Source organism: Drosophila willistoni (assembly GCF_018902025.1).
Source record: "Drosophila willistoni isolate 14030-0811.24 chromosome XR unlocalized genomic scaffold, UCI_dwil_1.1 Seg143, whole genome shotgun sequence".
NCBI classification, from domain to species: domain Eukaryota; kingdom Metazoa; phylum Arthropoda; class Insecta; order Diptera; family Drosophilidae; genus Drosophila; species Drosophila willistoni.
In genome coordinates this window covers 2453075-2464365 of record NW_025814056.1, presented here as the reverse complement: position 1 = coordinate 2464365, position 11291 = coordinate 2453075, and the positions used below count along the sequence as shown (strand labels likewise).

The following is an 11291-nucleotide window of genomic DNA, read 5'->3' as shown; positions in this document are numbered from 1 at the left end:
GAAGCCTGCTCAAACAAATTTTTGATTAACTTCAATAAGGTCGAAATCTAGACAAATACCAAAAACGGAAGGCCCGCCGTTTTACACTTGCTGTAAAAACCCTCTTTTTTGCATATAGTACAATATACTATTACAAAATATTTGGGCGCGACGATTAGTTGGTTAAGGCGAAGCCCTTTACACTAATTCAGCTGGCGCCCATGGGTATGCACACAAAAAAGGTGGAATCTGCAGTTGCAAGCTTTGCCGTTCTTTTTTCGCTTCATTTAGTTGGCAATGTAATTCCCAACTAGTTTTAGTGTTGAAGATATGGTATGGCCATTACAATTGTGGATTCTTTAGCGAAGTCTGCTGATGATAGAACTTGGTGGTTCTTGAAATAGCTATACAGACAACCTGCTCACCTTTTGTGCTGCCTATGATTTAAAGTCTTACAAATAAATCAGTAAGATTGACCTGAAGCCTGCTCAAACAAATTTTTGAGTTTCTTTAAATATTTATACTCTGCCCCAAAGTAGGCAACATTTTATTATTTTTTGTAAATTATAATATAAAAAAACAATGTATACAAAAAAAAAAAAAAAATCATTAATAATAAAATACATTTTGAAAGCCACACTGTTAGCATTTCATTGTTGGGTTAAATAGTCTGGAGTCGAAGGACTTTAGGTCTAGGGACTGCAGTCTAATGTCTAGACTCTAGACATATAACACAAACATGGCTGCTATGGCCGCCATGAAGGAAAGAAATGTTGAGGCATACAAAACGGCGCAAGTTGTCTCCATCCATGAGACAAGCGGTCCCACACTCAATGAGACAATCAATTGAGCTATAAAGACAACACTGCTAATGATGGCCACATCAGTGCCCAGACCACGAGCCTGCTTCAACGGTACCGTTTCGCCATTATGAACACGGAACTGAAAACACCGATACAATTGATGAGAAATTAAACGAACTTGAGTCGGCTTAATGAATCTACTTACACAATTTTTGGCATGGTAGTTGGCCACCAGAATGAAGGGTACAGTAAATATTGTGCCATATAGAATACCAGCCGAAGTGCTAAACACTAAGACGCCCCATTTGGTTGGCCAGAGACCAAGGATTAGCATGCCAATACCATAATAGATCATTCCACTTATATACACCGCCTTTGTGCTATAATTGAAGATTCAAATAAATGTTTCACTAGAGATGATATTTAATTTTTTATAGTTTTTGCAACTCACCCAAACCATTTCATCAATTTGGTCACCGAAAGTGAGTAAATGGAACAGGAGAAGGCATAAATAGCCATGCCCCAGCAACCGAATCTAACACCAGCTTCATAAAGTTCAGCTGCTTTCGAATTTGGTGGTGCTGTTGGATCACCATGGAAGACAGCTTCACCAACAAAGTCGGTGAAATAGAGACAATAAGTAACATGCCCCATCCAGCAAAAGAGATTGGTCAGGGCCAGCATACGCATTGAATAGGGCATAATGAAAATACTCTTCAGATAGGCACTCAACGAAACGGGGGCTTCTGGCTCTGAGGCATCTTGGACGCCGTTTTCAAGTTTTCCAGTCTTATAGTTGCTATTTGTATTCCCATTCTGATAGCTTAGAGCCTCTGCTCGCTTAGCATCATCGGCAGCCATTTGAAGTTCCAGGGAGGTGGTCTCCTGTATATAGTAAATGGCATTGTTGTTCTTTTTCAATTCCTTTTTAATCGCTCCCTCCGACAATGGTCGCATCAGTTCATCCCGTTCGATTAGATTAAGGGGAATCTCACGAAATGTTGTTATAGTTATTAAATAGCATATCACAAAGATAATGGTCACAAGTCCAAATACGGTGGGTATATTGCCACCCAGAAAGCTGCCAATGTGTGTATTCTCCCAGTCGATGCCGCCAATGGCATAGCCAATGGTGCCACCGAAACCGGCGAATAGAGCAAACATGGTCATCGCTTTCGGTTGCTCCTCGGGCACACACATGTCCAGGAGATAAGTGCGTGCCGGTGTCTGGCAAGTATCCGCATCAAAATCCAACAAAACCATACCCAAAATGGTTAAAATCACAGCAAATTTATAATTGGCAGCCGTTGGCCCAGTTGTTGGTTCTTCAATTCTTGTTGCTGCCATTAGAGCGGCCACCGCTGCACCACTTTCATCTGTTGCGAAATTGGTAAAATTCGTACCAAATCCTGTTGCAGCTTCCATGGTATAATTATAGCCCTCATCGCCCAGCATTGCGCCCAATTCCTTGCCATAGGGCACAAGTATAAGACCAAGAAAGATGCCCAACGATAGGATGGAAATGATGGGACGACGTCGACCCCAGCGTAATTTACAGCGATCACTTATGCTTCCCAGCAACGGTGACACAAAGAAACCAATCAAGGGCGACAGACCCCAGGCCATGGTCATGTGTTTGTGATCGATGCCAATTTGCAGTAAAATGGGTGACACGAAACTCGTCTCAGCCGCATAGGCAAACTCTATGGCCATGGCAATGGCCGATAAGCGAAACATCTCAAAGCCCGTTTTGCGGCGAAATACATGCGAATAGTCATTATCCTGTTCGCGGGCATGATTCTCACGTGTCTTAAGCATATACTTGATCATGGGATTCTTGGCCGAGGACAATTGGGCCGCCTGTGATGAGTCGGCCGTAACGCCAACCATTTTGTAATTGTTGTTGGTATTGCTCTGGGTGTATCAGTTGGAAGCTGTGGATTAATAGAATGGAGTAGAAGGGGGTTCTTTAATATGCATAATCTTCATTAATTCGCTGCAAAATATGTTGTTCATGGTCTGTCAGTCTGTCGGTCAATTGGTCGATCTCAGGCGCAACAACAAACGAAACGTTTCAGCTAAAAAAGACATTGAACTGAATTAAGTGGAAACATATGTATGCGCTATGGGCACGTCTCTTCTTCACTCTCTCTCTCTCTCTCTCTCTATCTCTATCACTCTTTATAGGCTGGCTATTAATTGAATGTCGAAATGTGAATTCCAATTCAATTTATGTCACTTGCTACAAAGTTCATAATGTATATAGATGATATGTACGTGTGCATATACGGGTTAATAGGCAGAAAACAAACAAAAAAAAAAAAAAACAATAAACTTATCTCCCCATTTTGATTCTCATTTTATTTTGTTATTGTTTACAAATATTGAATGCAATTTGAGAGCGTCGTATTATTAAGGGGAAGGGGGTGCCACTTATAATCAGTCACGACGACAAAAAAATAAATAAATAAATGCAAACCAAGCTCAATTTCGTTTACTCTTTTAATTCCAAGAAGACACAAAGGCCTATAATATTACTTTGAAATCAAAAGCTCATTGATTTTGCTTACTTTTCCTTCTGATCGCTCAGTCTGTGTGTCTCTCTCTCGCTCGCTCGCACACACTATAGTTATGTTTTTATTTCTAATCTAATATCACAATTGATGTTATATATATGTATGTAGCTAATGACTTGTTTCCTGTTTCACACTTTCAATTGCACTTTTGCTTGAATTTTACAATTAGCCACATTTTCGTTTTATTTGGAAATAAACAAATTGTAGGGAATCTTCTATTTCTTTCCCTTTCAATTCACTTTCAATTACACGTTAAGCGACAAAAGTTTTTATTTTCATAAAGAAGAAAGAAGAAAGAAAAACTAGCACGAAATTATTCGATACAACCAAAACGTCGCGTGTCCAAATCGCAACTGACAAAGACACGCCGAATTGTCTCTATCTCTGTCTTTTCCTTCCCCCCTCACCTCTAGCCCCCCAGTAGTTTCATCTCTGTCTGGGTCTTTGAGCCATTGAGACCAAATCATGTCGCATAAAACTTATCAGCTATTCGCAACACTAACAATAGCAACAACAACAATACTTAAAAATTTAAAATACAAAACAACTAATTTGTGTGCCGGCATCAACACACACTAAAGTCATTCACCATTCCACTGGTCTTCCGCCTTCGTCCGCCTCCACTTACTCCTCCTTCCTCCTATCTTTGCAGTAGTAGAACCTCCTCATCCTCCTCATCCTCCCCTCCTCCTGGTGCTCCTTTTCCCCATCCAACCAGCATTGTGGCTCATTTTGTGAACAATTGACAAAGCCGAAACGCCAGCGGGTCGGTCATGTGCTCTCGTATTACGGAAGGCAAACAAAAAAAAAAAGGCAAAGGTGATGGTGAGACACTTGCCACTTAATGATCACAGGAATTGGGAATTAAAAGCCAAGCTTTGGGCTTAGCTTACTTTAAGTATCCGTTAAGTATAGCCGCTGGTTAGGTTTAACTTTTTGAATATGCATGAAATTAACATTTCGCTCGGACTAGGTCAACCATTTCTGTTGGTTTGGCGATTAATTTTTCGTCAGAGCTAGACAAACATATAAACGTATAACGTACATGCTTTTTATATGAATGTATATAAACGAGGTGAGGTTGTATAGTTACTAATTAAATTTCAAAGTGAAAAATAATTCAATTCCACATCCAACTTTACTGAAAAACTTTTTTTTCTATCTAGCTGCCTAAAAGTTACAACAAAAATCCCTTCAACAATCTACCGAAAGCATTATTAAACATGTTTTTTTTCTGATCAAGACTAATCAATTTACTAGAGGAAAGAGAATACTTAGAAGAGAAGAAACTTGAAGAAGGCCTCGTTTATATTATATTTATGGAAAATTTATAAATAAACATATAATATACATACATGCATACTTTTGTATATATTTACAATTTATATAATTTATATATATACATATGTATGTATAAAATATATTCTGATAGGTATGTATGCTTGCTGAGGCCAACTTAATATCAATTATTTGTAACTAAAATATCAAATCGATAACAATTTTCGGTTTGACCTTTAGCTTGAAGATGAATGAATGATACAGTTGACCTAACCCCTTAGAGGGGTCAGCAATCAGTTATCATTCTGTGGGTCACTCTCATTGTATAAATTGGGTCAAGGTTAATTTTAAAAAAAGGGTTCAAAGTATTAAGTTGCTCTTGAGCTTGACATTTGTTTTTTCCGATTTTTTTTTTTTTTTGTTTTGTTTTGTTGTTTTCTTTTTCATTTATGCTTTTGTCATGTTTTCGGCCTTTTGTTTTTGTTTGACGTATTTTGTGCGGAAATACTTAATGCTTTGGTTTAATTAAAGATACTAATTTCAATTAGCATATATTAACCGTTATAACATAGCTCTAGTCAATAGTTCACACATGTTTTATACCTTGATTATAGCCAGTTGTATGCAGTTGTTTTCATCGTAATTAACATGATTATTTAAATGATAATTAAATATGCATAAATAAGTGGGCATCGTTTTATTGAGTGTGGGTGTGTGAATTTGTCTATGATATTGTTTAACTATATCGGATGTAACATATATGTAAATATAATTGTTTAACGATTTGGCAGAACAAAAAAAAAAAAACAACAAAATCAAAACAAAAGAAACATGACAATTATTTTCATAACAATATTGTCTATACCCTAATTTTTTAACCCCTAAATCTTGCATAACTAGAAAACAAATTAAATAAGAAATAAACTATATTATCTAATAAATTATCTTAAGGAATTAAGTAAAATGTTTCCCAATATTTTACTCACTTTTACTTTTAACTTAACCAACTTAGTTAGGTTGGTTAAAACTTTTAGATTAAATTGAAACCTATTTTGGCGAATACTGAAAGTCTGTATTTAAGAGAGAGAGAGAAAGAGAGAGAGAGAGAGAAAGAGAGAGAGAGAGCTACAAAAAATAGAGTAAAAGAGTCCCATAATGTCTCACTTCTAATGAAAAGAAAGTTAATTAAGTTATCAAAAGTTGTTTTCCATTCAATGTAAATGTAATCAAAATATGAAATATCAATCACAGATGGATTTTGTTCTTTCATTTCTTTTATATAGAATCAATTTGCTGTTCGTTATAATTTATCAGTTGTTTGTTTTCATTTTTTTTTTAATTGTTAAAAGAAGACTTTCTGGAACTGTGTACTTATGAGAGAAATAAACTAGGAACAACAACAAAAAAAAACTAAACAAATTTCAAATGATTCGAACGAGAGAGGGAAAGAGACTAGTTAGTGTATACAAATTCTATATAGAGTTTGTTGCCAAAAAGAAAACAAACACAATTCCTATTACATTTATGAATAGAGAGTCCATATGTAAATATATTTTGCCTGCAGAAGCGTTTTTGTTTTCACTTAATACAGTCAATGTTTACAAGTGTCCTTAGAAAGGAGAGTGTCTAAGTAGACATAAAAAAATGATTTCTTTACTCTAATTACCTTGCAGTTACTTCGATCTTTGGTTTCAGCTCTTTTGTGATCACGATTTATCAGCTTAAATATATATGTATGTATTATATATATATATTGTGATTTTTGTTTACTTTTCGTTTGATAAAATTTGATAGGTTACAATAGGTTTTTAATTTTGTGGTTTGATTGGTTACAATTTTATAGACTTATGTAAATTCGTTGCGTTCGTACTCACAAGACACTACGCGATGCGCGGATTGGAGCCAAATGCAGCTCTGTTAACTGATTGTCTTTGATGGAAAACAGGGAGTTACGCGATTTTCGTATCAGGTTGAGTTTTAGTTTTTACTCACTTTCCGATTTTAGTTTTAGTGTCAATGAATTATACTCTGTTAAAGTTTTTCTTTTACACAAATTGTTGAACATAAAATAGATTTGGATTCTTTTCAATTTCAATTGTTTTTCTTCCTGCTGTTGTTTGGCGCTAGTGGCGTGGGCGTGGCACTTGTGGACGGGCGGCGGTAACGAATTCACTCTCATAACTTTACCCATGCAATTGTTGGTATAACTAAGCAATATATAAAAAACTCGTCTTCGTCTCGGTTTTATTAACGTTTTATCGGAACGCACAACTTTTTTTTTGGTCTCTCGTTGCTGCTGTCTCGGAAAATGGAAATGGATTTTCCTATTTCTTGATTGCTTGCCAAGAAGTGTTGATTAAGTTTTTTCTTCTTCGTCTTTCTTTTCGAATATTTACGTTTGGTTTTTCAATAATTGTATGTTTGGGTCTGTTGTTGTTGTTTTTTTCGAAATAGATTTTGATTAATATTTTGGTCGCTCTTTGCTTCTTCTAGTTGTTGTTGTTGTTGTCGTTGTTAAAGTGCTGACATGGCCGCTAGATGAAGGCGGCAGCAGCTGTTTACTCGATTGGCCTGAACGCTGATGCTGGGAAATTTTTGGCAAGACATGAAGGAAAATGCTTTGCTCGTTTGACAATTTGCGTAAAAGCAGGCGTCAAAAGGAAACTACGCAGTGTGAATTCTGGTCCGACGATGATCAAGAAAATTTTAGCAAAAAACAGTCACGACAAACCAAAAAAAAAAATTAAATAAATCTATATACATATACAAAATATTATTTGCTTTTTTTTTGTATGTTAGCTATATATTGAATACTATAAATTTTGTTGTTGTTGTATTTTTATCTTTTTCTATATTTTGCACAGTTTGTTTGTCGTCTTCAATCGACACTGAAGATATTTTCGGCTTATGTCAGCTGGTTTTGCTGCTGCTGGGAAATCTTTTGTTGATGTTGTGGCTTGTTTTTTTTTCTGCTTGCTACTCTCGTTGTGGGAGGAGGCGTGAACCTGGTGGCGATCTCTTCGTCTGATGTGGTCTGCTATGCGACTGAAGTGCTTGCCACCAGACGCACCAATTTATATACCCCAGCAGCAGCGGCACGCATATGTTTGCTTTCCCTCTCTGTCTCTCTTTCTCTCCGGTGGACTATCTTTCTGCCTTTTCCTGTCTTCTCTTCACCACTCTATCTATTTATCCCCTATCGCTACCTCTCTGTGTTTTCTTCTTCTTCTTCTTACTCGTCTACACTGTCCTCTCAATGTGTAATATTTTTCCCTTTGAATTGCCACGATCGCAGTCATCGTCGTCGTCGTCTTTGACGTCGTCGTCGTTGACGTCGCCTTATCTGCCTGGCTCTCCTTTCTTTGTCTGCTTATGGGGTGAGCGAGCAGCTGTTTGCTGTTTGCCTTTGTTTATCTAAATTCATGTACTCGCATCCATTTAGTAATACTACATATGTATATACCAAACATATATACATATATATATTATATATTTAAGTTAGCATTGCCAATTGCATTCCAGTTACACTAACATCCAGTCCTCTTATGCAACCCAATTTATGCCGCACTTGATCGGCGGCTCTTCTAGAGCCGAAAAAATCTAACTCAAAATGAAAAAACAAACCATAAAACTAGTTTCGCAGGCAACTAACTCTAGTCGACAGGTTTCAAACCCCTCAATGGAAATAAACGTCCCGCATAATTGATTTTTTTCCCTCCGTGATTTTGAATGCTGGTTTTCGGGGACCAGGCACAGTGATGCACGTTTAATTGAATTGTGCTGGAAAATTCCATTTTCTTAATTTGAACTCCTGATGGTGGGAAATTCCACTTCAACTCAAGTGTTTGTCTGCGTTTTGTTTACTTTTTTTCTTTTTGTTTCTTTCTTATCATCTTTCATTCTGGTCATATCTTGAAATTTGAGTTCGTGAAATGTCTATAAATATTCAGTTAATGAAGTTTTAATAATCATCATTATTTATCTATCACATGAATCTGGCAATGAATTTAAAAAAAAAAAAAAAAACATAAATTTATTAATTGTCGCAATGAACTAAGCAAAATCATATAGTTAGTCCCAAGGTGGATACTCTAAGGGAGTATCAAAGACATGGAAATCGATACACTAGGCCACATAAAAGCAGTTTCTTTAATTTTCACAATGAATTTAATTTTCATATTTTATAATGTAAGTAGAGTTAATGACATCATTATAGATTAACATTTATTTTACCTCTAGCACTTAAATACATTTAAAAAGTATTTCAAAATGCTAACGAGACTTGAAAAATAAGTAAACTAATCGCACAGATATTAAAAAATATTTTTTTTTAAACGGTGATAACTTGATTGTTGAGTGAATCAGAAATATATACCATTTATTAATGTTTGTGACACTATGAAAGTTTAAGAATTTGAGTATTAAAGACATTTTTATGCTGATTATGCGAAAAAATTATAAAATAAAGGCAAGGCAAGGCAAGGCAGGTACTAGTTTTAGTTTAAATTTTAAGTAACTATATTATACAATTATAAGTTCATAAAAGTTTGTTCAATAGTGTTGTGAAATATTGAAAATAAATGGCAGATGCCCACATCAAGTTCTAACAAATCGAGATGAGCTTTAGTCTTGTTTGAACATGACAATGATATCAATTTTCATAATATTTAAACAATCATTTAGTGGCCATTAACAACTGGATTATTTCTAGTTAACAACGTTTTTTCCCCTCTTTTTTGTGTGCTTATCTGTTGGCCAGGTGAAGCTAAACGAAACATATTTGGTTATGAATGCCACTCAACTCGTATCTTAACTCGTTTTTTTAGTATTATTTTTAAAGTTAAATGAACCATGTAACTGTATTTACATATGTGGCTTTACCTGTCGAGATTGTGGATTATGTGTTCTTAATTTGTTTTCAATTAATTTCAATTTAAATTATTGATAAACAATATCATCGCAGTAACATTCTTTGTCGGTTGAGTTGAGATGTCAACAACTCTGTCATAGAGACAGACAGACAGAGACCAGATGGATGATATGATAAAGATATCGCCGAATGTGGCGGCTCATTAACATGCAAATGTCTGTCTCTCTATCTCCCTCTTCCTCTCTCTTACTCTCTCTATCTGTGCTCTTGGTCTACGCCTCTGATTTGTATGCATCAACTGAATTGGCTTAGAATGACACACATCTTTTTGTCACTTGGTTTGGGATGTCATCTTTATCTGAATGTGACTGACGACTGCCTTTGCCTCGATGCCTGCTTCTTGCCTGACTTGCCGCCCTTCCTGCTCGCCTTCATATGTTATTCACATTTTTGTTTACTTTATCATTTTGTTGAAGTTTACATTCAGCTTGTTATATGCATGAGATAGTTGACATAAACTATTAGTGCAAATTTGCTATTTTTACAACCCGCTCTTTGACAAGATCTTCTATTCGTGGTTTCGGCAGTGACTGCCTTATGCTTGTGTGTGTCTGTGTGTGGCAAGTACAAATTATGCAAAATAAAAACAGAAAAAAAAGAAACCAAATCCAATTCAAACACTAACCGCAGCAATATGTGACGAGTCATTGACTCTCGATTTCGTTTCGATTGCTGATTCGTAGGTGGGTGATTGGGACAAAGACAGGGGGAGTGAGGAGGTTGCTGGATATATGCATGTGAACAGGTTAGTCGATATTTCCCCATTTCGATTTGAACAAACCAAATGAAAATCATCTTATCTGTAAAAATGATACACAAGGTTATCTCTACAATTTGCTGGCTTAGTTCCTGCGATAAGAAATGGCAAAATGATACAGATTTGCTATTTTTTTTTGTTGTTTTGCTTTTATTTAATGTTTTTTTGAGATATATCTTTATAAATCTCAACGCTTAGTTGACATTTCACTAAGCGAAAAGTACATATACAGCAATGTGCTTACATAAATTTAAAATGATAAGTTAAATCCAACCAAATAGATATCCACGACAATTAATTCCATCTCTATCCCTGTCCTCTGCCTCTGTCTCTCTCTTGTTATTCTTTGTCACAGCAATCAAGCAAAGCAAGTGTATTAGATTTAGAAATAGGTCTTTGACCCATTTTTGCATTTCCTTTGATAAAGTTAATGCTTTGAATGTGAATTCACCATTTGTTCTCCTTATCAATTTTCAAGAATTTTTCCAGTTTTAAGCTATTGAGAGGCTAATCATAAAAGTAAAATTTAACAATATATTTTTTAATATACTATGTACCCGTCGAGTGATAAAGTATATTAAAGTCGCCAAAATGTATGTTTTTCTAATGCGCTTATTGTAAATTTGCTTAGACAGAAAATTCACTGCATACTTGTAGGCTTAGTACTAATGTGTAGAAATACACGTATTTGGAAATCTAGCTAAACGATTTTGAATAACTTTCTCACATGAGTGAATGAATTTAATTCATTCAGGTTAAGGAATTTAATGAATTAATTATTTTCTTACTATATCACTATACTATACAAAATTCTACGGAAGCGTTGAAAATGATTTCCGATTTTCAGGCTGGGTGTTTAACCTTAGTAAAAACATAAATTTTGAAGAAATAAATGAGTCTTGTTTTACTCAATGTTGTTTAAGGTTTGCAGAACTTTTTGCTAAGCAAATAGAGTGGGCATAATTTAT

At 35.5% G+C, this 11291-nt stretch overlaps 1 protein-coding gene across 2 annotated transcripts; it reads right to left on the bottom strand.

Moving 5' to 3' along the window:
- Positions 1–582: 582 nt before the first annotated feature.
- Positions 583–7384, bottom strand: LOC6646434 (proton-associated sugar transporter A). 2 transcript variants are annotated; one of them, XM_002069107.4, is made up of 4 exons: positions 6303–7384; positions 1234–2716; positions 988–1162; positions 583–921 (listed from the first exon to the last, which is right to left on the bottom strand). In XM_002069107.4, exons 2-4 carry the CDS (start codon positions 2670–2672, stop codon positions 700–702), a joined length of 1836 nt encoding a protein of 611 aa, XP_002069143.1. In that variant the 5' UTR covers positions 2673–2716; positions 6303–7384; the 3' UTR covers positions 583–699. The 2 variants fall into 2 exon arrangements, with proteins under 2 accessions (XP_002069143.1, XP_023033841.1); XM_023178073.2 differs by lacking the exon at positions 6303–7384 and adding an exon at positions 3353–3400.
- Positions 7385–11291: the final 3907 nt, after the last annotated feature.

Bases quoted from the DNA above. Each gene is read 5' to 3' on its own strand.
- LOC6646434 (XM_002069107.4), bottom strand. From the start codon at position 2,672: ATGGTTGGCGTTACGGCCGACTCATCACAGGCGGCCCAATTGTCCTCG. The intron at 1,163-1,233 runs GTGAGTTGCAAA...CTTCAATTATAG, and splicing joins AAATTGATGAAATGGTTTGG to CACAAAGGCGGTGTATATAA. The intron at 922-987 runs GTAAGTAGATTC...CGGTGTTTTCAG, and splicing joins ACTACCATGCCAAAAATTGT to TTCCGTGTTCATAATGGCGA.